Source organism: Psammomys obesus, unplaced genomic scaffold, assembly GCF_907164565.1.
Source record: "Psammomys obesus unplaced genomic scaffold, mPsaObe1.curated_primary_1811, whole genome shotgun sequence".
In the NCBI taxonomy this organism is placed as follows: Eukaryota; Metazoa; Chordata; class Mammalia; order Rodentia; family Muridae; genus Psammomys; species Psammomys obesus.
In genome coordinates this window covers 66,411,740-66,439,422 of record NW_026585504.1, presented here as the reverse complement: position 1 = coordinate 66,439,422, position 27,683 = coordinate 66,411,740, and the positions used below count along the sequence as shown (strand labels likewise).

General features: G+C 48.5%; 2 protein-coding genes and 1 pseudogene across 6 annotated transcripts in view; 1 reads left to right on the top strand and 2 right to left on the bottom strand.

Moving 5' to 3' along the window:
• Nucleotides 1-1,891, top strand: part of Zranb3 (zinc finger RANBP2-type containing 3) — a 127,277-nt gene extending 125,386 nt beyond the window's left edge. For 4 of the 5 annotated variants that reach the window (XM_055602118.1, XM_055602125.1, XM_055602137.1 and 1 more), the window contains one exon: nt 314-1,891. In XM_055602118.1, the coding sequence (XP_055458093.1) occupies nt 314-412 (99 nt within the window). In that variant the 3' untranslated portion in view covers nt 413-1,891. The remainder of the gene's footprint in view (nt 1-313) is intronic. The other variant, XM_055602132.1, reaches the window with a different exon arrangement.
• On the bottom strand, nt 462-7,733 carry LOC129673473 (microtubule-associated protein RP/EB family member 1-like; annotated as a pseudogene).
• A 7,137-nt stretch (nt 7,734-14,870) lies between these two features.
• Rab3gap1 (RAB3 GTPase activating protein catalytic subunit 1) overlaps nt 14,871-27,683 on the bottom strand; it is a 55,079-nt gene continuing 42,266 nt past the window's right edge. Inside the window, exons 17-23 of the mRNA XM_055603258.1 lie at nt 27,377-27,604; nt 20,705-20,801; nt 20,509-20,612; nt 20,113-20,228; nt 19,613-19,715; nt 17,203-17,223; nt 14,871-16,445 (exon numbers count right to left, since the gene is read on the bottom strand). Coding sequence (XP_055459233.1) covers nt 16,209-16,445; nt 17,203-17,223; nt 19,613-19,715; nt 20,113-20,228; nt 20,509-20,612; nt 20,705-20,801; nt 27,377-27,604 — 906 coding nt within the window. The 3' untranslated portion in view covers nt 14,871-16,208. The remainder of the gene's footprint in view (nt 16,446-17,202; nt 17,224-19,612; nt 19,716-20,112; nt 20,229-20,508; nt 20,613-20,704; nt 20,802-27,376; nt 27,605-27,683) is intronic.

The following is a 27,683-nucleotide window of genomic DNA, read 5'->3' as shown; positions in this document are numbered from 1 at the left end:
CCCAGAAAATAAGAAGTGGACAAACTTTTACCCACTGAACTCTGGGGATTTTAAGATGTGTACAAGCACCTCCTTAGAGGTGGAGAACCATGGCTTCCCGTAGTCCTCAATGCAGGACTCATGGCCTTCTGGGTAGTGAGCCATTCTTCACAAGAAGATACTTTCTTCTAACTGGGGCCCGTAAGCCTAGGTGGTCGGAACCCATGGCCTGGAGCTCTTCCTGTGCGCTGAGTACTGCACATACAGTGTGCATATTCCCAACCAGAGCAAGAAGCCTCCCCCTAACCTGAGCTGTGCATTTGTTAACTCCTAGAGAACAGCCCGACAAGCCAAGGAAAGAAGCCGGGTGAGACAGCGCGCTCTGGCAGCAAAGCACGGCTCAGACATCACTCGGTTTCTGCTGAAGAAGTGAAGCAGGTGGGAGGACTTGACACGATTTAGCTTCATGCTTGTCTAGTATTTCATTTTAATTCTCTCTCTTCTTTTTCTTCCTGTGGGCCCTCTTCATCAGGTATCACAAAACCTTCTTCTACAGGTCTCTGCAGTGCAGGGTTATTTTTTTCTCATTCTCCTGGCAAATCAGTTCAATGTTCCTTAGCCTTCCAAAGTAGACATCTCTCCAAGTCTTCAGCAGTAAGCTTCAGTTCTTTGACCTGCTGCTTCGTCGTCCCCGCTGGCCGCACCAGGGTTCTTTTGCACCCTGTCTGGGCCAGCCCAGGAGCTGCAGTAGTTGTCTGTGTTGCAATAGACTGGAGCTGAGAGGCTTCCTTAGTTTACTCAGAGCTGGAGTGACAAGAGAAGGAGCTGCTGCAGTTTCTTGATCTTGTCCGTCAGCCACAGGCTCACACTCTTCCATCATAATTTGCATCAAAAAACCTCTTGAACCATTGAACGAGTTCCAGATTGTCCTGAAATTTTCCTTTTTCTAATTTATCCACAGGAACTATTTTGTCAACACCCGTCCTCTTGAAACCTGCTTGTAGTCTTTTAAGTTCTAAACCTACTCGTGTTCTAGCTTGGCTTGAAATTTCACTTTCTCCCAGGCAGGGGAGCCAGGGAAGAACATGTCCTCAGCCTGACAGTGTCAGGCCCCACTGCAGAGGCTCCCTAATCCAAGCCAGCATGTCACGTCGACTTAGGTTATCTGTCTAGTATTTAAGAATGACAGGTTTTTAAACATAAATCGAGAAGTAAAGTTTAGGGTTTGTGCTAAGTACTCAGGTATGGTGGGAAGCATGTCTATGGTCCTACTGACTCCATGCAGATCGGAAATTATGTTTCAGCAAGATTTCCTTCAGCTTTTGTTTCCTCTTCTACACCTTAATCACTGCATTACACATAGATAATATGTAATAAATATATTCCCAGTTACTGAGAGTTGCTCCTTGATTAGTATTGGTTCTGGACTGTGTGGTATAAAATGGAACATTCCAGAACAATCAGGGAAATTTTGGAGCTTAGTCTTCATTATTAAATGAATTCCAGGCAGACCATGACCAGCCTACTTCTTGTAAAGCACCTCCAAACCAAGACTTTGGGCGCACGTTCGGGGTGTTGCCTCCTTGTTTTATTTCTGCACCAGTAGTCTTTATCGAAATATTTCTATAAATAAACTCACTGTAATCAGACATGGCATCTGTGTAGAACTTGTGTGCTTTGGGTAAGTGTGAGAATGAACGACAAAATGTGAAGCGTAATGCCATACACACCTTGCGTTCTACTTTTCTGTTTGCTTATTGGTTTGCTTTTTGCATTTTGGTTTGTTTTGAATGTGTAAAACCATGCCCATTATCAAAACAGCCTTTGTCTCTTCGTTCTCATTTTCTGGTTTTCAAATTCTGGTAATATTTTGTTTTGTTTTAAGAATAAACCTTGTTAAGGTGTTTTTAAATTATGTGTGTGTGTGTCCCTGTGCAGGGTATGTGCGCCTGAGAGCAGTGGCCTGCAGAGGCCTCCTATCTCCTAGACCTAGTGTTCCCAGCAGCTGTGCCAGCATGGCTGCTGGGGACTGAACTCTGGTCTTAAAAGGCAGCAGGTACTCCTAACCACTGGACCATCTCTCCATCTCCACATCCTATTTTGTTAAGTTTATTCATGTTACCTCTTTTAAAAACGATGGTGACAAAGGAATCATGGTAGTACACACCTTTAATCCTAGCTCTCAGGAGGTAGAGGCAGGTGGATCTTTGTGAGTTTGAGGCCAGCCTGGTCTACAGAGCAATTTCTAGGCCAGACAGGGCTATGTGGAGACCCTGTATCCACAATAAGGGATGGTGGAGTTGGCAGGAGGCTCAGATGATGAGGTATTGGCCATATAGCATGATAGCTTGAGTCCAAGCCTCAGAATTTGTGCAAAAGCTTGGTGTGGTGGCCCACCTGCAACCCCAGCACCGAGAAGGCAAAAACAGAAGGATCTCTGGGATTCGCTGGCCAACAGTCCAAGAGAGGAGGGCTTCCGGTTTAGTGAGAGACCATCTCAAAAGTAAGGTAGAGGGCTGGAGAGATGGCTCAGAGGTTAAGAGTACTGGCTGCTCTTCCAGAGGTCCTGAGTTCAATTCCCAGCAACACATGGTGGCTCACAACCATCTGTAATGCACTCTTCTGGCATGCAGGTGTACGTGCAGGCAGAAAACTATAAATAAAGAAATCTTTTTTTAATATTTATTTATCTTTATTTTATGTACATTAGCGTGAAGGTATCAGGTCCTTTGGAATGGGCATTACAGACAGTTGTAAGTTGCCATGTGAGTGCTGGGAATTGAACTCATGTCCTTTGGAAGAGCAGACAGTGCTTAACCACTGAGCCATCTCTCCAGCCCCCAAATAAATAAATCTTAAAAAAAAAAAAAAAAAGGTAGAAAGCAATCCAGGAAGACACCAGATGTTGACATCTGGCCTCTACATTCATGTTTTCCGTGCGCGCGCACACACACAAAACAATGGTAACATTAAAGAAGAGAGAATGTTGGACTGGATGGCTCAGTGGCACCTGGATTTGAGTTCTAATACCCACATGGCAGCTCACATCCGTCTGTGACTGCTGTTCCACGGGATCCAGTTCCTCCTTCTGGCCTTGGACACCAGCACACACGTGGCATGTAGCCACACATACCGGCAGGACACCCACATACACATAATGAAATTATTTTAATTTTTTAGAAAGGTAGCCTTGTAAAAAGAAAATGTGATAATGAATTGAAACAGAGAAGCCACTCCTGCCACATGTCACCATCAGGAAGAGTGAAGAGGCAAAAGAACATCACTGTCGGACCCCAGGAGAATGACATCCCCAAAGGCTCCCGTTGGTAAATACCACCGGCAGCAAACCCATGTGAAATGCTTAGTTTAAGCATGTTAGCGTTTTGACTAGCAGCTCGTAGTTAACACCTCATTTTTAGACGGCTGAAGCGTCATGAGCTTGCCTTGCCGAGCTGTTATCCAGTCTATAACTGACTCACTGGGTGAGATCAAGGCGTGCTGTCTCTCGGAAATGGGATCCAGTGTTATTTGGCCTCTTCTCTGCTTCGCACGCCTAGCTCTTTGCAGTTTTCTGCCTTGTTTCCAGTGACCTGGGAATCGTGGTTCACAGGTGATAAGCAAGGGCCCTGCCCACCTGCCTCCCCTCCAGCATGACGTTCTTGCTGACTGAAGTATGTCAACTCAGGACATGGTTTTTATGCTTTAAAGTTCACTCTGGGAAAGGCTCAAGGCTACACTGAGCTTCCAACACCCAGTGTAGTCGCTAGCTGGCTAAGAGACTCCATGCCCAAGCAGTCTTCTCCAGCGGACATCCCACAGCATTTCAAGGTGTGGTCCATGCTGCTGGGGCACAAGGAGCATGGTCCACAATGAATGCTCAGCAGCAGCTCACTGCCTGTCTCTGTCTCTCCCTGACACAGCTCAGCCGCGTTGTCCTCCCCTGCTTTTCCCTGCTCCACAGACAACACTGACGTGGTTAGGGGACTGAAACTAAGACAGAGAATTTGACCCCAGGGATGTCCTTATCAGTGTGAGAGAGAGGCCGCCCTGTGTGTGCTCCAGGGGGAGTGCTTGGAACCAGAAGAGCCTTTGCACAGAATGTGTGAGGCCCTGGGTTCATTGCCCAGTACTGCAGGGAGGAAAGAGGATTTGTGTTTAGGGGTTGGTTCCTTTGGTAGAGAGTTTGCCTAAAAGCACAGGCCCTGGGTTCCATCCGTAGCACCACAAAAACTAAGGTGGTGGCACATGCCTGTCATCCCAGCACTGGGGGGCTGCAGCCCAAGGATCCGGAGTTTGAGGAGGATCCGGAGTTTGAGGCCATCCTGGACTTCAGAGTGAGTCGGAGGCCAGCCTGTGGTGCATGATTCTCCGTCTCAAAAAGAAACTAAAAAGAACAAGCGGAGGACCTGAGAGGCCCAGGAAAGCATGGGAGAGAGAGCACCCGAGTGAGGTGCAGGCCAGGGAAGACGGTTGCTGTGGCCACACAGGCAACGCAGGCGACGGGCCTGCCCTGAAAGACTCCAGGAAATAAAAAGAAGCGTGTCTGGACCGGGGACTAGAAAGGCACGTGCAGTGGGATCCAGGCCACTCGGTGTGAACTAGGTGGCCTCCCCTGGCTTGGGTGCACAGCCCCGCTGGGCTGCTGTGAACTCGGAGAGCCAACTCCTGAGCAAGGGTGCTGACCCCCAGCCTCGGGTGCTGGGCTCACACCTTCCTATTACCATCTCTGCTGACTTGAACCTCTCTTCTTGCCGGCTCTCGAGCCAGGAAGTCATTCACACACTAGTGCCCGGCAGACAGAAGCTGGCAGGTCTATGTGAGATCAAGGCCAACCTGGCCTACACAGTAAAACCCTGAACATATGCGCACACGTGCACACACACACGAAAAAGAGGAGGAGGAGAAGAAGAAAGGTTTTCACTCAAAATACCAACTACTTGGGTGTGGTGGGGATGCCTTTAAGCCCAGACTTGGGGGGGCAGAGGTGGTCCTATCTCTCTTTTTTTTTTTTACATTAATTATAGTTTATTCGTTTTGTATCCCAGCTGTAGCCCCCTCCCTCTCTCTGTGAGTTTGAGGCCAGCCTGGTCTACAAATTGAATCCAGAGTCCAGGACAGCCAAGGTTATACAGAGAAACCCAGTGTCAAAAAACAAAAGAGAACAAAGTTAGTGCAGCTCTGGTGCATTGTCAGCGAGAGCTTCCTGTAACAAATGAATAGCCGCCCACATTTCCTCCCTGGGAATAGAACGCTTTCTGCCCGCGCATCTCCTTAACAAATCAGACCTCTTCCGGTCCTTGAATGAAACATCTAAACCACGGATGCTTCAGGAAAAAAGGTGTGCAGCACTTTAAATCACTTGTGAAGGGCTGGAAATCAACCGTCAAAAATAGACTGGGAATAACAGCTCATTTTCTGTGGCAGTATTTACCAGCCTCCCACCTTCCACCATTTATTCTTTTTCGAATTTTTTTATTATTGTTATTAATTATAATTTATTCACTTTGTATCCCAGCTGTAGCCTCCTCCCTCATCTCCTCTTGTTATTTCCCCAACCCCATGTTTTATTCCTTTAACCTGCAAAACTGCAAGCTTCTCAATGATGTGCCATTCTGATTATATAACCACCAGGAAACGCTCCCATGTCACCTCTGGATTTTCAGCTGTTCTCTGCTGAGAAGGGTTTCTGCCGCCCAGAAGGGGCAGGCTCTTATTTAGTGGCCAGAACTGTCACTGTCTCCTGTCAGTATTCTGGGTTCTAGCCACCTGCTTCTCTGCCTTGTTCTTAAGTCACTGACCAGTCTTTCCAGTAGTCGGTCCTGGAAAGTGGCCATTGGGACACCTTTTTAAAAAAGATTTATTATTCATACATATTCTGCCTGCATGTATGCCTGCATGAGGGCACCAGATCTCACTACAGGTGGTTGTGAGCCACCATGTGGGTGCCAGGAATTGAACTCAGGAAGAACAGCCAGTGCTCTTAACCTCTGAGCCATCTCTCCAGCCCCCTTGGGACACCTTAAAAATAACATTGTGAGGCTAAGGAGATGGCCCAGTATAAAGAGCTGCTGCACACGTGTGAGGACCCGAGTTGGGCTCCCCAGAGCCCGTGCAAAGCCTGACGAAGTGCTGCAGTCTACGATCCCAGCTCTCCTTCAGGGATAGCGAGGAGACCGCAGAAGCTGGCAGCCAGCCAGCCAGCGTGGCATACCCAGGAGTGAACAGTCAGGACCCTGCCTTAAACACGGTAGAAGGGGAAAGAGGACCGCAGGCTGTCCTCCAAACTGCACTATGAACTATGGCATGTGTGCGCCTAGGGTGGGGGAGAGGGACAGATGGATCACTGTGGGCACTGCCGAGCACTGGGCGTGGAGGGGCGGGGCAGAGGCAGGCAGATCCAGGGAGTTCCAGACCAGCCAGGACTACACAGAGGGTGGCTAAGTAGGTAGGCGAAGATGTAATTGTGCACTTATGTTAGTATATTTTACAGTCTTTCTGCAGTCATGTTCTTAGCCTTCCCTATAACCACATTTCAGTGTTAGATTGCAGAACTTCAAAACACACACACACACACACACACAATCGGGTTAGTCCATCTCTTAGGGTTTTATTGCTGTGAAGAGACACCATGCCCACGGCAGCTTTTATAAAGGAGAACATTTAATTGGGGCTGGCGTACAGTTACAGAGTGTAGCTCATCCTCATGGCGGCAGGCCTGGTGGGCGCAGGCAGACACGGTGCTGGAGCAGCAGAATTCTACCTCTGGATCTGCAGACAGCAGAAGTAAACTGGCTTTGTAGACCCCCAGTGACATTACCTCCAACAAGGCCACACCCCCAGTGGGGCCACGCTCCCTATGGGCTGTGGCCATTTTCTTTCAAACCACCAGTTAGAAACTGAAGCAATCAGCTTCTAACAAAAAATGGTTCGGTGCATCACGTGGCAGCTTCTAGCTCATGACCACTCGGCCCTTTGTTTTGGGATGCAGCACAGCAACACAGGACCATGTAACAGCAAAACACATCATCAATCAGGAATCACGAGAAAGAAGTGGCTGACGTTCCACCAGTCCTTTAGAGGCCACCTCCAGCGACTCCAGGGTCTGAAGCTATAAAACATTTGCCATTTAAAGCACAGCCATCATGTCTGCTGAGCAAAGATCTCAGCATAGTTTGGTTTTCCCTACAAACCAAGCTCAAGAAAGACCTACCATGGTACCAAAGCTGCAAGTGATGGGCAAGGATAAGTCCCTCCTGGATGCCACCCACTCCCTCTGGGGCTCATGTGCTTCAGCTGCGAGGACAACTGTGCAGCCCCTCCAAGCGCCCTACCGGCTTCTGTGCTGCCTGCCCACATCTGCTCTAGTGGCTTATGCTTGTGCCTGCCCCAGGAAATGGTTTGTCAAAGGCACATGGACAACAGTTTCGTGCTGGAGGCCGTGTCCCCACAACTGCCATTGGTGGTCTAGGTAAGATAATTACAGCATCCTCCAGCTCAGATCAGGCGCCCGTGAGACACGGGAGTCAGATAAGCAGCGTTTGAGGCCAGCCTGGGACACCCGAGACATTGTCTCCATGGGGGGGGGGGGGGGGGGGGGGGGGGACCGGCGGGAGGGCTCAGCGCTCACCATGTGTGCGGGTGTGGGGAGCGAGCGCAGAGGCCCATATAAGACGCCCGGGGCCTGTGGCTTCCGACTGAGACTGAGACCCTGACGCAAACATGGTGGGAGGGCAATCAAAGATGATTCCCGACATAAACCTTGGGCCTCCATTGGCACACACATGGCATGAACACACACCCACGAATGGGACAGGTACACACGTACACACACACGAATAATCAATCCTGGATGAAAACATCTTCCCTTGACTATCTGCATCCGAGTTCCCCACAAGCACACGTTGCTGTTAGTGTGAGAAGCTATGGGCTTTAACTGTATGTCCCTGGCTCCAGGAGGCCGAACCAACGCAGTGTATTCTCTGTAGGTGAGCCACGGTCGGTTGGAAGGGGCCCAGTAGCTAATTAAGCCTTGAGGTGCTGTTGCCCAGCCGGCAGGCCGATTGCCCCGGCTGTGGCCTATTAACTACTTCTTCTGCGGTGCACTCTGGGCATGCGGGGTGGAGGCTCCGCATCCTCTCTGCCCGCTGCTGGGTTCACAGCTCGCTTTTAGTTTGCTGCAACTACCCCGGTTAGCTGTGGAGCTGCCCCCCTTCGCAGCATCGACCTCATCTCCAGGTTCTGAGGCGGAACTGAAGAAAACCTGGGGCGTCTAGTCACAGGTGGGAACCCCGCCAGCCCCCGCCGGGCTGGGAGGCAGGGCCTCGCGTTCTTTGGCTTTTCAAACCTCCCGGCTTCAGAAAGGAGGCTGCTGGACAAAGTTCCAGCGTGAGCTGCGAGCCCACCGTCCGCCACTGCGCCCAGCTTGTCTTCCGGCGTCAGAGAGTAGCGAGGCTTTGCAGACGACGCTCTTGCAGGGTTCTCGGGGGTTTGCCTGGCCAGGCTGAGGGAACCGCACCCAGTTCCCTCTCTGGGAACCCCAGACACAGGCTGAGAAAGCAACCGAGGTGTAAGCATCTGATCTGGCAAGCGTGAGGCCTGAGTTTGACCTCTGACTGCACAGAACAGGTGACCAGGCCTGTAGCAGAAGTGGAGGCGGGGTGGGAAGTTCAAGGTCCTCTTCATCCCCGTAGAGCCCCGAGCCAGCGTAGACGGCCTGCGGCCCTGCACTTGACTTGCAGAAATACGTTAGCCTCGGCAGAAAGAACCTGAAACTATGGGGAGGGAAGATAGGGGGCACCTGAGCTCGGGAATCCGGAATCCCCACAGCAAGCTCTTGTCTCCAAACCAAACCGCTGCGCTTCGCCTCAAGCGCTGTGTGGCCGCCCTGAGCTGGCTTTCCCTGCGGTGGGGAGGCTGCGGGCTTCCGTTGGGCGGATCTCTGCTGAGGCAGTTTCGGCGGTGGGGCAGGGCAGTCGCGCACACCCGGGTGAGGCGGCCGGGGTCCGGCCTCGTGGGAGGCTCAGGCGCGAACGGGCCTCGCCGGGGGCCTCGTGGCCGTGCTGCGGGGTGTTGGGGGGCAGCAGCTTCCGGCCGGGCTGGGCTCTGGGGAACGCGTGCTCGCCCTGTGCCTCAGCTCCTGGGTGGGCAGCGAGGAGGTGCGCTGAGAGCGGGCGTTTGATGCAGCAGGACGGACGCTGGACGTGCGGGAGGCGGGCTCCCCCGGAAGCGCGCGCAGGGCCGGCCGCCCGTCCCGTCGGAAGTCCGCGCGGACGGCGGAACCCGGATGCTGGTGCCGCACCCTCCGCCTAGGCCGCGCGTGCCGCCCCTGAGCGCTGCGGCCAGCAAGCTCATCTACAGTCAGCGCTCGACAGCACGATCGAGTTTTCGAAGAAAAAACTGCAGGAGGACCTTTTCAAGTTTGCGAGTTTTGCTGCGTTCTTGGCTGTCAGTGCGATTCCTGAATTCCCGGGACGCCGTGTGAGGGCGGGCGGAGGTGTCAGTCCGGCGCCGGCGCCGGCGCCTCACGCTGGAGGACGTGACAGGACAATCTGTAGGCGGTCGCCCCACGATGCACGGCTGTCGGTGTCCGCCCAGCGCCGGAGCCGTTCCTAAGTTAAACTGCTAACAGCACAAAATGTGGTTCGACCGGAGAGCGTTTCCTCCCTGCCTGAGGACAGCGCCTGCAGACTACCGAGCCGCTGTTCACGCGTCTGTGTGAATGCACCCCTGTCCTCACTCAAGTACTGAGCTACTGAGCCTACAGCTAAGTCACTTAAGCAGTCTCCTCCGCTCAGCTTGAATTCCTCACCTCACTAGTTTTGTCAGGTCTCAGCCCAGCTTTTTGTTGACATTGTTGTTTGTTTCTGGATTGTTTGTTCCTTTCTTTTGATTTGTTTGCTTGTTTGTTTTTGAGACAGGGTTTCTCTGTGTAGCCCTAGTTGTCCTGAACTCACTTTGTAGGCCAGGCTGGCCTCGAACTCACAGAGATCCGCCTGCCTCTGCCTCCCCGGGTGCTGGGATTACAGGTGTGCACCCCTGCGCCCGGCTTGTTTCTGGGTTCTTGCTATGGAGTGCAGACTGGCCTCCCGCTCAGCAGTCCGCTGCAGCCTCCTGGGGGTGAGGAGTACAGGTGTGAGCCATCCTGGCTTCACCGCCTGTTCTCGAAGTGCTGCGAACTTGTTGTTGGTCGGAGTTCCCACACTGCTCTGGTGCAGGGAATTTCCAGACTTGCAGTTCAATTCAGTTTGACCCAAATGCATTGGTTGGAGACATTTTCTCTTTCAGTGTTGCTAAGCAACTTCACCTCACCTGCAGCTGCATGGCCTCTGGCCACGTGACCCTGCTGACAGGCGCTTTTCCCTCAGCGCTATGCTTTTCTTGTTGTAGTATTTATTTTTACGTGGCAGGCGTTTTGCCTGTGTGTAAGTCTGTGCACACTGTGCATGCAGAACCCTTGGAGGCCAGAAAGAGGGTGTCTTTTAAGCCGTAAGCGACGATGTGGGTGCGGGGAATCGGAATCCGAGGGCAGCCAGCGCTCTTAACTGCTGAGCCCTCTCTCCACCCAGTGCTATGCTTTTAATACCATAGTGATTTTAATTTTTGTTGCTTTGTAGAAATTACCTTTGCTGCAGTCAAAGGAGGTCAGGGTTTGTGGTGTGCGGATTTTGTTTAGTGTCTGAACAGTCCTGATCCCACAAAGGTCTGTAACCAAGAGGCCCTCAGGAGGGTACATCCCAGAGGGCGTGGGTTCCCGGACGTAGCTGCCCTGCTTCAGAGCTTCCTGCTCAGGCCTGCTGAGTGACTAAGGAGCTGGTGTCTCCGTGTTTTGTTTTTTTCCTTTGTGAGGGTTTACAGTTGTTAATGTGGGAGCATGCAGCCTGAGGTCCTAGCGTGGGCTAGGTGTCTTCCCAGCCACTCTCCACTTTTCTCTGTCCCCCATACAGGGTCTCACTATGCAGCGCTGGCTGGCCTGGAACACACTATGTAGACCAGGCTAGCCTTAAATTCAACGACCTCCCTGAATTCAGTCCCCTGCCTCTGGCCCTGAGTGCTGAAAATAAAGACACTTGTGGTGGTTACACAGCTTTACCCCAGCACTCGGGAGGCAGAGGAAATCTGAGTTTAAAGGCCAGCCTGATCTACATAGGAGTTCCGGACAGACAGGACTACAGAGACTCTGTTTCAAAAGCAAAGCAAAAGCCACGTGTGGCCAGCTCACCTTTAGTCTTTGAGGCCTGCTTTCTCGCTGCACCTGGGGCGAGTGGAGCTGGCCCGTGAGCGCCAGGGATCAGCTGGCTCAGTCTCACCAGCATGGCTGCCACACCTGGCTCTTTCTTGGCTTGTGGAGGTTGAACTTGGGTCCTCATGCAGCAGAAACGTTATCAGCTGAGCCATCTCCTCAGCCCCAGGGATTTGCACGGCTCAAAATTGCCCGGGTGATACTGACAGGATCTAGGATCTGAGCTTTGGAACCACGGCCGTCTCTTGATGTGTACATGCTTGATTGACATCTTAGGTAACAGAAAACCAATTTCAGAGTTGTACCAATCCACTGCAGCCAGCCAGCGTCACACTGAACTGTCACCGGACTTACGTGTGCGCAGCTCCTGTATTGTATGTAAGATGCAGGCTCCTCCAGTCTAGCTCCTGCGGGGGTGACCTCTCCCTGAGCCTGGCCCAGTGTGCGAGGTGACATCTCCCCATGTCTTGCTCCTGAATTGTTTTTTCCTGGGGAGATGTAAAGGGGTTTTAAAATATCTGCTGTAGACCTTCCTCCTCGCCTGGGAGAGCAGCCAGTGCTCCTAACCAGTCATCTCTGCAGCCTAAACTGTTTGTAGTTCTTTATATATCTTGGATATTAATTGCCTGTCTAATGCATAAGTTGGCAAGGATGTTTTTATCTTGTCCTGTAGGCTGTTTTTCTGGGGAGCAGCTGAATGATTCAGTACTTGCCCAGCATGTACAGGCCTGGGTTTCATTTCCAGTTTTGGGGGAGGAGGCGGCGGCTAAACACAGGCTCTGAAGGCCACTAAGGTCTTCTTCACTCTTGTGAGCTCTTGCTTTGTGGTGCAGAAACTTCTTGGCTGCATATAATCCCATATGTCAATTCTTAGGATAATTTTTCCTTCTTCGGTCTGGTGTTTTGAGACAGGGTTCCTCTATGTGGCCCTGGCTGTCCTGGAACTCACTCTGTAGATCAGGACCAGGCTGGTCTCCTCGAATTCAAGAGATCCTCTTACCTCTGCCTCCTAAGTCCTGGGATTAAAGGCACGCACCACCATTCCAGGCTAGGAAAATTTTTTTGTGATGTTAAAGTCCTAAGAAATCCTTGCATATGCCTGTTATCTTGCGAGCACTTTAAAATCCGTGCTCTCCCCTGGCAGTTTCAGGAGCTCACAGAGAAAAAGGGAAAGATGAGATGCTGGAGTGCAACCGTGTGTCCTGGCTTGTGCTGGTGTCGATCTGGACAAGCGAGTGATGTCCCCACGGCCTCTGCTGGCAGCACTCGGCTGCGCAGCCTGTGGGCTGAGCAGGTTCTCGGGTCCTCCCTGTGCGTGCCCGATCACCCCCTGGAGTGTCTAGCCAGGTAGTGCTGCCTCCTGGGTGCACCGGTGTGCAGCCCGGCCCCTGCACGGAGATGGGGCAGCCTAAGGGCCTTTGTGCTGATCCTGTTGGAGAAATGCAGCTCTGAGCAGGCACTCCACGTCAGGGCATCAGCCACATTCACAGGGTAGCCTTCTGCCTCTGCCCACGACATTGTGACCATTTGTCCTAGGTGTGGCATGCTGTGTCCAGTGCCTTCATGTGAAAAAACTGCCCTGTCCTGGGCCAGTCCAGGCCCTTCTCTTGTGTGAATCACTGCATAGAATCAGGATTTAACCTGACAGGATAGGACAAAAGGCTGTTGCTTCCTGTCTTCCCCTGGAGTAACAGGAATAAGTGTGAAGTACATGGGTGTGATGGCTTGCCTGTTGGCCCAGCTCCTCGAAGGCTGAGGCTGGAGGATCTGTAGAGCCCAAAAGTTTTGGGCCAGTCTTGGTGCCCCCCCCCCACTTTAAATTTCATTGGTTTTAAATTTATTTGTAGTTTATGTGTATTGTATGTATGTCTGTGTGAGGGGTTTGGATTAGATAACTTGTGCGATGCCATACGGGTTCTGGGAGTTGAACCTGCATCCTCAGAGCAGCCAGTGCTCGTGAGCGCAGAGGCATCTCTCTAACCCAAGACCCTGCCTCTTTTAAGAGGAGAAGAAAGCGAATCCCTGGGCTTTGTGTCAAGAGAACGTTAGTGCCACTGGCATTGGGTGGGTCTCAGCCCAACTTCTCAGCCTTCAGATTAGCTGGGCTGCAGGCAGAGAAAAGGCCTGTCCTCACCCGCCACCTCACTCCCTCATTGTCCCAGGACAGTGGAGAATGACTGGGAGATTCACTCGCTAAAATTATTTCTATGTCTCATGTAGGCAAGATACTGCAGAAGAGTGCCAATGGGCTAAGAATACGGTTCCTTCCTTACACAACTTTGGCAAAAATAAAGCCTGTTCTGGGCCAAAATTAGGGCTCAGAAAGGTAAATCCATAGTCCTTACAAGCCCCTGTGTACTAAACTGCCCACGGGCTGGGGAGCTTGGCAGTTCACTCAATGACTGCCAAATCCCTGCATTAGCTAGAAGCCACTGGTCTAGAATCAGCTGGTAAAGGACAGGTCATGGCATAGTGGCCCATGCCCTGCCCCACAGTAGCAGAGGTCACTATGGAGGCTCAGGATGCTTGGGAAAGAGAGTGGGTCAGTAGCTTATTCATGATTGGACTGAGAAGTGACTAGATTGCTAATTCACAGCGCTGGGAGTCTAGGGGGCTTTCACAGAATGGCCACAGGGCTAAGAACCCATGTAAATGGGGGCACCGTTCCACAGACAGGAGCCTAAGGAATGAAGAGAGGAAAGCAAGCCTGTGAGCACACATTCTTGTTCACCCCCTTCCTTCCCTTCATCCCTGGCAGCTGTGTAATCGTGCGTTTGGCATGGACTGGGACAGAGGTAAAGATGACAGCCTGTTTGAGCTGGCGGAGCCTCTGGCAGCCACTTCACAGACACAGCGCTTGGTGCTCCCACCTCTGTCATTCCTACTGGGCTGTCACTGCGTCACTTTGCTGTGCTTCCCTGGTGCTGAGGTCACGGCACCTGCCGCTTGGGAGGCAAGCACAGCACAGCTGAGACCAGCCCTTCCTGCAGTTCATACATCGTGTCTGTGCTGCGCACCAACCCGTACCCGGCAGGGCACTTCTGAAACATTGCCTGTTCAAGGTTTTCATTTGTGTGTGTGATGTGAGGCCAGAGCAGAGTCAGGCCCTGGGACTGCATTAGGGACGGTTGTCAGCTGGGATGGGAAGCTGATCCTCTACCAGAGCAGCCAGTGCTGCTGAGAACTTCTCAAACTTTTGTATTTATAGGGGATGTTCATGTGTGCCAGGGGTCTCAAGCAAGTGTGACAAGGCCTTCTCCTCAGTTTGCACCCAGGATCACTAGTGCTAAGTGGCCTCGTGTGATGCATGCAGGGCCTCGAAGCCCGCCTTGGTTTTCTGTACCTTACTTTTCATGGACTGACCTGTGCCAGGGTGGCCTCAGGTCAGTCTTCCCCATGTTCAGGAAGGGTACAGGAAAAGGGCATGCTGCACATAGTAGCACCCTCTCGCACACTGTAGCGTTTGCCTACACATCATTCCTTACAGCACTGAAACAGCAGGTGTTTTCTATTTTCTGAAATGAAAAGCAGTAAGACCAGAAAAAGAGAACGGACACCATACTTCAAAAGGCATTAAGAACATTCTAGAGACACTGCCTGGAGCAGCAGGAACTAAGTAATGGAAGCTCTCAGGGAAAGAAACACAAGTAGCCACATGGACACCAGTCCTTTTTATTAGATCAACAATGGCATCTGAGACCAACCTCCACACTGTAGAGTTCTGCCGTCAATACCAGGGAAAGCAGATGGACACTGTCCTGGGGGAACCATCTTCCACATGTTCTAGTGCTTAGGCCTTGGCCATTGTCTATGGGTTTCTAAGAGGCAAAGCCCAGCATCTCAGAGGAAAGCGCTGTGAGGCCTAGGAGTAGGCACCTGGCCCTGCCTATTCATGGACAGACACACGTCCGCACACACTATATAGATAATGTATATAGTCTTTTTTTTCTTTTTTTTTTTTTTACAAAAATAACACAGGGTTTGTGCAGTTCTATTAATTTTTAAAAATCACACAGGCAGAATTTACACTTCAGCATAACCCTTTTTTACTTTGGATTCAAGTGGGAATTTTAGGTCCCAAAATAATTTACAATCACCACAGAGAGGTCCTGCAGCGACACACTCCCACATCCTGAGCTGAGCTGCACAAAGGGCGGCACCATCCCCTCTGTGCTGGGTGCTTTGGCCCCAATCACTCACAGCTACAAGAGCCAAGCGGCCATATGGTTCTGCGCACTCACGGCCTCAGCACACACCCCAGAGCTCACCAGCCGCCCCGTGATCTCTGTTCCAAGACTGAGGATCTCTGTTCTTCATAGGACTTCATTAAATACTGTCCCCAGCCAGCAACAGAGAAGTAAAGTGCAAAGGCAGGGGTCCAACCAAGAGGACAAGGAGAGCCTACAAGAAAGACGTACAGACGGACACACATACATACATACACACATACACAGAGCTAGAGAGAGAGGGCTAATCTGCAGGGACATTTCATGTACAGACTGATGAGAAGGAATACGTTTAGTTAGAGTGACATGGAAAAACAAAACTGAAGTTGTAGTCTTTCTCCTAGGGTATTCAGATGCTCACCAAACAGCGTAATAAAAGCGACCACAGGTGACTGAATAAACAGAATGCCACGTGGCAGTTTAAAACAGACTCTGGACTAAAGGCCACCACCCAACTATCCAGAGCCTGAGGTAAGAGATACTCTATTTGCATACGTGATCTAAGAAGAACAGCCACTAAGTATCTACACAGATGACAGGAGAATGAACAAACTGTCCCCAAAGGGAGTGGACCGCTGATGTGCGGCTTACCCACACAGGCCGTCTTCCCCACACACAGTCTTTGACACCTCAAATCTACCCCTCTGGCTCAAGGTCGGGCTGGAGATGCCCCTGGATGCTGGTGTGGCTCCCGCTGCTGGCTGGACAAGGTCATTTTGGTGGCCCTCAGGTGTCCATGGCAGGAGCTGCCTCTCCTCCTCCCCCTAGAAGAAGGAGGTGTCTGAGGAAAAGGCACCCGCAAGTCTGAAGTCTTCCTTGGTGAGTACGCTGTACATGCGCTGCGGCAGGGCTTTGGAGTAGGGGGCAGGCCGCGGCACGGTGGCCCTCAGGATCAGCTCCCGGCCTGCAGGAGGCGGGAAGTCGGACACGGAGTTCTGTCTTCTCTCCTCTGGGCAGCCTGGCCTCTTCAGCTCCTCCTCCGGCAGAGCCACTGCAGCAGCCTTGAACAGAACCAAATGGAAAATTCAAGAGCTGGTTGAAAGCTAAGCTACCAAAGGCGGACGGACAGACAGGAGAAACACACAACGTCCCGTGTTACTTGGAAATGCATTATGTCCACTGTGTGTTATGAGTGCTCAAAGAACAAAAACAGAAAAGCAGGAAGCTGGAGGAGCGTGCAGCACTAGCGAGGCAGGCAGAGGCGGGTGGCCAGGCACTCTGCTCTGAAAAGCGAGGGCATCAGGGCGCCTCAGCAGTGGTGGAGCTGCGCTGGCGTCTGCACTGCTTCAGGCAGTGACGCAAGCCCAGTTAGACGTTAACCGGGCAGACTTGCTCTCAAGTCTGGAAAGGGGATTTTTAAAAAAATCTCTGCTCTCTCAATCAGTTCTTTTCAGAGTCTCTTGCCAAATTAGAACCAGGAACACTGGCTTTGATTGCTGGGAAGCTAACGTGACAGCGTGCTAACAGATGCCATGGTGATGGCAAAAAAGGGAAAGTGCTCAAAGTTGAAGGCATCTGCTTTTACATTCAGACTGCAGCCCAAACGTAACCCTCAGAACTCGATCCTGTCCTCCTTTCATGATTCCAGTGCTTGGGAAAATCTCTGGGCAATAGAACCATGAAGTCATGTTGAGCTGTATAGCCAGAGGGGATGCCAAATCCAGCCCATTAGAAAGGTGGTTAGTTAAGATGACCTTATGAAGTTAGAGGGATGGGGACGGACGAAGAACTATGAGGGACATAAGGCCATTTTGTTACCTCATCAGAAGACTCAGTCAGCTTGAGAAAGGTGAGAAAAGAAACAGTGATGAAAGGGAGCGAGAGAGGTGGTTAAAGAGCTGGGCAGACCCACAGTCAATTCAGAAACAGCATGCACCGTGTGGGGGCATGACTCCATCCAAGGAATACTGAGGTGTGCAAAGCACAGCACACGGACACCAGACTGCTGACATGGCCAGCGCCTCACATGCAGGGTCATCTAATGAGGAAAGGACTGCAAACCCTCACACTTTCCAACAAGATGCTGGTTTAAAAGGTGACTCAACAGATAACCCATACATTTAAGAACAGGTGTCTAAGAATAATTCAACTTAGAAAGACTAAAACAGAATCAGTCATTTCTGCTGAATTCTATTTAAATATGTACATACCCAAACCTGTAGAGTCAAAGTCAACTTTATTCAGTCACAAATTTAATATTTTACATTCTGCTTCTCTTTTGGAGGGGAGGGATCCACATGCATGCATATATGCATAGGCTTTGCCACAGCAGACATGTGGAGGTCAGGGGACAGTGTTCATGGCGGGGTCTCTCCTTCTACCGTGTAGGTTCTGGGGAATAAACTAAGGTCATAAGGCTTGGCATAAGAGTTTACCCCCTGAGCCACTTCACTGGCCTACAGTTAGGAAGTTAATGTATGCTATAAAGTTCAGCTAAGCCTTAAATATAATTAAATCCTCATTATTTAGTAAACTGATACAAAGTATCCAGTTATCATGAAAAGTTACATAAAACTCAACACTTCACTGCCACCAGACAGCTAGAGCTGAAGTAAAATACCACCATGTACTGGTCAAGACACGGGTCCCTGAAAGCACTCATTGCCAGGTTGGACTATGAGAATCTGTGAGAGATACAGTCACAGCTTTAGGTCCATGAGGAGGATGCTGTTTTTCTAGCATGATAATCAGCATAAGTAGAAGCAATAAAGCACAGAACAGCCTGAGTGACGAAACACATATTGGAGTGTAAGATAGTAAATGCTGACAGAAGGGAAATGCTGACTCATTTTTGTTTTTCTAGTCTCTGTGTAGTTAAGAGAAGGACTGAAAAGACTATTCTAGTTTAGGGGAACAATCTGATCATCCCCAAAAAGCAATACTCTCAATAATAAAAATCTAGACATTTCTGAGTTTAAAGCTTAATACATGTTTTTTTTAATCACTAAAGATCTGAGTCCTCCCTGTTGAGGACAGGCCGCAGCCGGGGGTGGTGAGAACATTAGCAGCCTCTGGGTGTTCTGCTGGCGGAGATACACAGCATGTAAGAACAGAAGCCACAGAGGACAATAGAGAGCAGTATTGCTTCCTAGAAGTCATTAATTTATAAGCAAATCAAGTAATTTGGTCTTTAGCTTGAAAAATTTAAATTTAGGCATCTACCCCCTAAATATCGCTTTTTCAGTGGGGACTATGCAGCTGTTAATCCATATTCTGGTTAGTCTTGTATCAATCTGACTCAAGTTATAGTCCTCTGAAAGGAGGGAACCTCAGTTGAGAAAACGCCTCCGAAAGATCCAGCTGTACAAAAGCCCGTAGGGTATATTCTTATCTACTGATTGATGGGGAGGGCCTAGCTCACTGGGGGTGGGGGGCCACCCCTAGGCCGGTGGTCCCGGGTGCTGTACGAAAGCAGGAGCAGCCAGCAAGCAGCACCCTCCATGGCCTCTGCACTACCTCCTGCCTCCAGGTTCCTGCTGTTTGAGATGCTGCTCTGACTTTCGTCAGGAATTTCCTCCCTCCCTTCTGGTCATGGTGTTTTGTCACAGCAATAGCAGCCCTAACAAAGCCCATGTGTGGACCAAGGAAAATTCTTACTTGGTAGAGAATGACTGGCTCAACGCTGCGCTGGTGTTTCTGAGGTCATCTTGTCCCAGATCAGTAAAAAGTATATTTAATGCACATCACAATACCTGGGATCCCTGATATTAACGTGCCCCAGGGGATACCAATGCCTGCACGTGTGGGGGGGAGTATGCAGATGTATGATCAACACCCCATAATTGTGAAGGGGTGATGTAACTTTCATCAGTGGAGAGAATGACGAAGATCATTTTTCAGGCTGGATTTCCTTCTGTGCTGAAGCCTGAAGTCCTTTTCCTTTTAAGAAATCTCTAGTACAGGCTAGTCAGAAACTGAGGCTATCCACACCTTTTCCCACACCACAGCTCTGGCCCTTGTTAAAAGTCCCCACCAGCTTCTAGAACAGTGGGTGTGAGAGCCTTCTTGTTTCCATAGTTTAGTCTGCAATACTGTGATAACTCTCCTTAACCCAGGGCACCTCAAAGCCTCCAAAGCCCTGGGACCTGTTCCTTTCTGTGCTGTCAGCCTGGTATGGGACTCAGACACCATCCTGGGCCAAGGACAGCTGAGGGGGACTCTCACATACCCGCTGAGCATTCACAAACAGCTTGTGGATGATCCGGCCGGCATGTCCTCTTCCTGCCCCAGTGACTGACACTTCAGGCTGCTCCAGCAGGCAGCTAACAAACCTAGAGTGGGAAGAGGGAAGGGTGAGGCTCTTCAGGAACCTGAGCCTCATCCAGGGTGGGCTCCATTGACAGCGTCTCTTAAACCCACCCACGGAAAAGGAGTGACAGAAATGCCTGGTGGGAATTTAGCAGAGCTCTAGTCCTAAGAAAATTAAATTTTTCTCTGTCTCTAGTCAAAGGGGAGAACTTTTTCACTTTGTTCTTTTGTTTGTGGTTTACATGTATAGTCCCAGCTAACATGAACAACTCACTATGTCTCCCAGGCTGGGCTTAAATTCAAAGTAACCTCTCGCTTCAGCCTGGCAAGCACCGGTATCACAGCTATGTGCCACCATGCCACAATCCCAGCCACAAGCAGCTGGTCCTTCTGCAGAGGGAGATACACAAGAAACAGTACCTTTCAAGATCTTCCTTTTCTTCCTCGTGCTCACACTTCTCAGTTCCAAATTTGGCCTTCAGGGAGCGGGCTCTGGCTATTATGGCTTCCACATTAGTAATCTGAAGGATGATTTCCTACAGGAAGAAAGGGAGGTACAAGCACTGAGAGAGCAGGGATGCAGAGCCTTGAAAAACCGCTTTAGAGCCAATGAGATGGCTCAGCAAGGACAGGTATGTGCCACTAAGCCTGGCATTCTGAGTCACGGGGTGGAAGGAGAGAACCTTCTTCTGTCCTCTGACCTGCCTGCACACCACCCTCCCCATCCCATAACTACATGTGCAAAGAAAAATTTAAACACAGCTTTTAGAAAGGTAAAGTAAGTGTTGGCAAGACCCTGACAGAGCGCACACTTACTTCCAACTTCTTGTCTTCAGGATTGGGGAAGTGCAGGACTTTGCTGGAATGGGCTATGATCTGCTTTATAATCTTCTTAACAGAAGGGATGTTTTCCAGACTTTCTATGTAGAAAAGATTAAAGCCACGGTTAAAAATGGAACCCAAACCACTTCTTTGGAAATGCACTTTAGGACTACTCAGTGGAGACATTTACCTTCTTCTTTTACCTTGAGAACAGCTGCATGAATCACACAGGGCAGGAGGTGCCGAGCTAGGTCTGCGGGTTTCTGCACGGCCAGGTAGTGCAGCACCTGAGGGAGACGCAGGAGACAGACACTGCAGGTTGGGCATCCCCAGGACACAGAAGCCTGACCTGGGCTCACTCCTGCCTCTCCCCCAGCTAAGCAGCAGCCATGGCAGAGGTGAGGGTCTGCCACTGAAAGCACTTAGGGACTGTAATAATTACGTTCATAAATTTTCCAAGTCTTTATGTTAAACATGCAAATTAGGAACATGCAAAGAGAAGGAGGGTGATCTGTGAGTCACAGCACCAACAAGACAGTTAACAGCAGTATGTTTTCATTCTAGGGTGGTTGTTTTTAAGGCATCAGATATAGCCACTAATAGTAAATATGTAAATACTGTTTTGTTACTTAATTTTCTTGTTGTTTCTAAACATTGATAGTGGCCTTTCACAATTTTTTTTTTCATTACGGAGTAGAAACTTTGTTTCTTGTTGTAAACATACAGAGACGTGAGATACATGGACCTTCCCTTTAGCCAACAGCAGTAAATGCAGGCATCCTCTGAGGGCAGGGTTAGGAAGCACGGGCTTCGACACTAACTTTGCCCTAACTAGCCGTATCAGCCAGACCTTGTTTGAATTTCCTTCTGTCTCTAGGTCCATTCAAACACAGAAATACAGATGGAATTTCTTCCTTGAAATCACTCATGTGCTTTTTATAGTCTGACCATTTAATGGTGGTAGGCTTTTAATTTTGGCAGGGTGTGATGGTTACTGCTGTCATGTGGGAGACAGACCTCTAGCTTGTCAGTGAGAGAGTATCCAAACTAGGCTGACTAAAGCATGAAACTGGACCTAGGTGTTAAGTGGCACTGTCCCACAGGCTGGAGTTCTGATTAAAGTGAGCTGAGCACCGTATGCACACTCCTCTCTGCTTCCTGACTGCAGATGTCATGTGACTTCACAAACAAGCTATCTAGTTATCCCAACATTATGTGATACAGAGACACTGAAAAGCCATCTTTATTACACACTAGGTTGCTACATAGATTTACAAATTTAGTAGTCTGTTTTATTAGAGCATTAAAGCACTAATACCATACTGTTTAAACACAAAGCCAGTCCTGTTCCCTGATGGTTTTTTTTTTTTTTATTTTCAGTCTAGCTTGAGCTGTTTTTACATGCCTGTTATAAAGAAGAGTTCACTCAGTTTAAAAAAAAAAAAAAAAAAAAAACACAACCCAGGACTGTACAGTCAGTAGTACAGCCAAACATTTAACAGTATTTCACCATTCTAAAGAAATCCATTTACAGCCAACTGTGTGTCAGTCCCAGTCTGAGGCTTTTATATTTACTTTTCCAAACAAACATTAGCATCAACTAATCTGTCTACATAATAATATCTTTTGGTATTTTCCTTGTAATTGTGTTGAATTTATTAATTAACTAAAGGTAAAATTACTAATGATCTATGTATTTGGTTGTTTTTGAGGTTTTCTTCAGATTTTAAGTATTTACTCTTATTTTATAATGAGAAAATCCACCTACATATATACAGGCTCTACTAGTTGCTATATAAAGAACTATGTTATTGGCCCACTTTTCTGATTACACAATCAGATTTATTGTTTAGTTTTGTGAGTTCTTTGTACATTCTATATATTAATCCTCTCTGAGACATGAAGATACTCTGAAGCTTTTCAGGCTCCCAAGGTCTCACTCATCAACTGTTAGCATTATTTCCTGAGTAACTGCAGTCTTCCTCAGAGTCTTCACCTGCGCCTGTCTGTATTTTGAAGTGTTTATACTAACTTTTCTGACAGTTTCAGAGTTTTGGCTCTTGGATCCATTTGGAGCTGATGTTTATACATAGTGAAAGTCAAGGATCTAGTTTCACTGTTACACACGTGGCTATCCAGTTTCCCAGCACCATTTGGTAAGTGGTGGTTTCCCAGTCCCTTCTATCATATCACTAAAGTGTGGTTCATTCTTTCTTGTAGCCTTTAGGGGTGTGTTTATTTTCAGTCAAAACTGAATCCTTCAAGTATCTTTTGTAGAGCTGGTCTAGAGGCCGTGAATTCTGTGAGAATGATTTTTTAAAATATTCTTTGAAAATTTTACACATGTATACAATTTCTCTCGTCGACCTTCTGTTGCCTCCTTCCAGCTCCTCAGGACCCACCGAGTCTATCCCTGCTGACTTCATGTCCCTTTTAGTCTGATGTTATCTTGTGGAGTCTTTATTTTCTCCTTCATTTGTGCACGATAGTTTCTTGGGTACCCAACTACTGTACCCAATTAGGTCCTTGACCCTATTCATGATACTCTGCTATGCTTGCAGACAGGAGCCTAGCAAAACTGTCTTCTGAAAGGCAAAGGATACAGATGCAAAGGTCCACAGCCAGACAATAGGCTGAACTTGGAGAATCTTATCCAAGCCATCCTGGCTTTTTGGTTTCTGTTAAGTTAGCTGCTACCCTGATGGGCCTAACTTTACAATGCATCTTGCCATTTCTCTCTTGCAGCTTTCAATATACCTTCTCTGTTCTGTACATTTATTGTTTGCATTATAATAAAATATGGAAGGTTTTTCTTTGGTGTTGTCCATTTGAGATTCTAAATGCCCCCTGATCATAAATGAGCACCTCTTTACTTAGATTTGGGGAACTTTCTGCTATAATTTTAATGAAAATATTTTCTGTGCTTTTAGCATCAAATGCCAATAATTTATAGCTTCAGACATTTCATAATATTCCCATAGATCTCAAATGTTCTTTTAGTACTTTCTTACTGAATTTTCATTTCCAGCATTTTTATCTGTTTATTGAATTCCAATTTCATATCTTTTGTTGTCTTCCTATTTCATCCACTTGTTTAGTGTTATCTTGACATTCAATTAGGAATCTGTGACCTCTGACTTATTTTCTTTTAAAAATGTTTACTTTTATGTGTGTAAGTGTCTTAGCTGCGGGCACACATGCACCACATGTGTGCCTGGTGTGCAGAAGCCAGAGGCCGTGTCAGACCCCGGGAACTAGAGTCACAAACGGCTAGCTGCCAGTGCCACATGAGGGCGAGAAACTGAATCCAGGTGCTCTTAAACATCAAGTGCGATAGGCTAGGGTCAGATGGATTTAGTCCACCTATCAGTGGACTTAGAGAAGGGCAGGGAGGAGAAAAGGGAGGGAGCTGGGATACAAAGTAAATAAACTGTAATTAATATAAAAAAATAAAAATTTAATTAAAAAAAGATCAAGTGCTACTAACAACTGAGCTACCACTCCAGAACCACCTTTAAAACGTTTTTTAATGCATTTACAATCATTCTTTTTAATTTCTTTGGATTTCACCTAATTCACTCATGTTGGAGGACACTATTGTTGGATTAATGATTTTTTAATATTTTAAATTTATTTTAATTTGTATTAATTACAGTTTATTCACTTTGTAGCCCAGCTGTAAGCCCCCTCCCTCATTCCCTCCTAATCCCACCCTCCCTCCCTAATCTCCTCCCATGCCCCTCTTCAAGTCCACTGATAAGGGAGGTCCTCCTCCCCTTCCATCTGACCCTAGCCTATCAGGTCTCATCAGGACTGGCTGCCCCCCCTCAGGGGAAGGTAATCAAAGAGCCAGCCACTGAAAATTTGTTTTTTTATTAATTACACCTGTAGCGCCCTCCCTCGTCCCCTCCCACTCCCATCCTCTTCTCCTCCCATGACTCTCCCCCAGTCCACTGATAGGAGAGGTCCTCCTCTCCTTCCATCTGACCCTAGCTTATCACGTCTCATTAGGACTGTCTGCACTGTCCTCCTCTGTGGCCTGGTAAGGCTGTTTCCCCCTCAGGGGGAGGTGATCAAAGAGCAGGCCACTGAGTTCATGTCAGAGACAGCCCCTGTTTCCCTTACTTGGGGACCCACTTGGATACTGAGCTGCCATAGACTACATCTGTGCAGGTTATCTCCATGCATGGTCCTTGGTTGGAGTATCAGTCTCAGAAAAGATCCCTGTGTCCAGATTATTTGGTTCTGTTGCTCTCCTTGTGGAGCTCCTGTCTCCTCCAGGTCTTTCTATCTCCCCCTTCTTTCCTAAGATTCCCTGCACTCTGCCCCAGCTATGAGTCTCAGCATCTGCTTTGATACCCTGCAGGGTAGAGTTTTTCAGGCACCCTCTGTGGAAGGCTCCTGTCCTGTTCCCTGTTTTCTCCCTCTTCTGATGTCCATCCCCTTTGCCTTTCTGAATGAGGGTTGAGCATCTTACCCGGGGGCCTCCTTCTTGATTAGCTTCTTTATCTGTACAGACTTTAGTATGATTATCCTATATTATATGGTCGCCAAGGTTTCCTCCTGTTTCTTGTATTGAGACTTGTGTATCTGGAGTTTACCCTTATGTGCTCATTGGAAGTACTTGCAATGTTAAAAAGAGACGAGGTTGTGGGAAGGTTTTTCTCCCCCGGCCTGGTGTTCAGGTTGCTGCATAGCCCTGAGAGTGGAATACTGTGGCTGCTTACTGGAGCCTGGATTCTTTTGGCACCCCTTCCTGGGCCCCACACACTTGTCTTACCCCTGGGCCAGCCTTCTCAGCTCACTCCACATATGCCAGCCTCACTCTGAGCCACTCTGGAGGGACTGTGACTGCTGCACTTACAATCTTCTCAAAGTCAAGTTCAGTCCTTTGGCTGACAGTGAAGACCCCAGCTCTGAGCGGTCACTCTGTGACCGAGGTTGGCATACCATCTGAAGCCTGTTTAATCAATTCCTTTGCAGACTGCTTCTGATTACATTTTTACCTTAGTGCTGTGAGGTTCTCATGTAGAGTTTCCTTCCTACAATCAAGAGGCCTCTGGCCGGGTTTCGGCACAGGACTTGTGCTGCACTTGAGCACCTGCCGGCTTTGCCAACAGTGAGGCTTAGCAAGGGGTGTGGACTCAGAAAGTCTTGTCCCTGCTCCGGCCTAGGATCGAGAGGGCTCTCCTGGCAGTGTCACTCTTCCTCTGTTGGCGCCATGTGAACTTTTGTCTCCCTTCCTCCCTCTTCTTTTTGTTTTAAATAGCATAACAGAGTATGTGGCTCTGAAGTACAAGCCTTGATGATGATACCTTCACCAGTCTGCTAGGATGCTTAAATAAAACAAAACTATGTAGTGCTTCAATCCCAATGCTGCACTTTTGCTTTTAAAAGTAGTTTTATATAGTGTGTGCTCTGCCCTTCTCTTTCTGGTAACATCACAACCTGAAAGTGCTATCTTCTGCAGTTTCTGTAATGGAAAATAAGCAGTAGGGAGGTGGATCACCATCTTCATTTCTGTAGAGTACATAATCTTCCCCTCTTATTTACTTGGGCTTTTTCTGTCCCTAAAGGTATCATCTCTTCTCTGTAGACAGCCATGTAGTACTTAAAGATGGAAATATGTTCTGAGAAATTCAACATTGATTTCGTTATGTATGAACATGAAAGAGACAAACGACATGTCAGTCACCATATGCAGCCTCTCGACTAATCAAGAGGACATGGTGAACAGCAGGTATCTGAGGCTGCTGCCAGGATAACATGGCTTCCAGTTAACTACAGTAAATGCATTCCAGTAACAGTTCTCTGTTATTATTACCAAGTACTAGCTGGCACTTGGTAGTACGTACATGGTTGATATGCAGCATTTTTATACAGCTGGTAGAACCTCACACAGGTGTCTGAGAACAAGCCTTGCCCTCTGGTGTTCTGATGAATAAAACACTAAGAGGCAACAAGACCGCATAACCTTCTGGAACAACATGGGCTCCTGGGGTCCTGAAGAATCATTCTACAGCATCCAACAAAGTTCCGCTGTTAGAGCTTTGCTGAGGTAGCTCCTCTTCCCTTCTCTTGACGACCTCCACAAGCCTACAGCAGTGGGAACAGCACTGGAATTTGGCTCATTTCTACTCTTTGTTACTCTAAAGATCTCTCCAATTTCTATCTCTAATAATGCTGGAGGCATGGATTTACTTACTGGTAAATTTGCTCATGGGGACGATGTAAGGGGCAATCAGGACCCAAGGCAGGGCCATTATTCTTTAGAACTGCAAACAACTGCAAGCATTTTTTATACATGTAAAGTTTGGTTGTTTCTCCCTTTTCACTGAAGACTTTGAACAATGTTCAGGTACACGGATCCCTGTGTCTCTCATTATTTCTCTAGTAAACATTTTAGTGGGATACTAATTTACTGATTTTACATCCTGATCATAGGCCCCTACCTCATCTCCTCCAGGTCCTGTCTTTCCTCTTCCCTTCCTTCCCCGTCCCCTAGTCCTCAGAAAAGAAAAGACTTCCTCCCTTACCAACTAACCCCAGACTATCAAGTCTCTTCAGAAGTGTCTACATCTTCCTCCTCTGTGGCCTGGCAAGTTCACCCTGCCCACGAGAAGTGATAGGCAGGCAACAGTTCATGTCAGAGACAGCCCCTAGACATGATCATTTCTAACACTTCTGATATAAAATATAAAACAGTAAGATGCAAGAGTTCTATATAAACCATGGCTGTCTTTACAACTAGCTCTGAAATCTTAAATGTAATATCGGGACACAAAAGCTTATTGAATTTCAATGTTCTGCTTGTTGGGTACAAACTCTCGTATCTAAGATTTAAATAATGATTTCCTCTTACCTTTTCAGCCTCTCGGGTGTCATCGAACAGTCTTCTCTGGCGTCGTGCTGGAATGGGCTTAGCAGTTTCCCAAGCTTCCACCCACATGTTGCTGGGGATCTTCATGCGAGCACTCAGCTCTCCCTTTAGAACAACATTGCCCTTCTCGTCAGTCACCTCTTCCTCAATGTAGTCCCTCGGTGAGTACCACCTCACAAAATCCTCCAGAAAACAGCCAGGATTAGCTGCCTACAGCAAAAATACAGCGAAATGAAGTAAAAAAAAAAAAAAAAAAAAAAAAAAAAAAAAAAAAAAATCAACATTTACT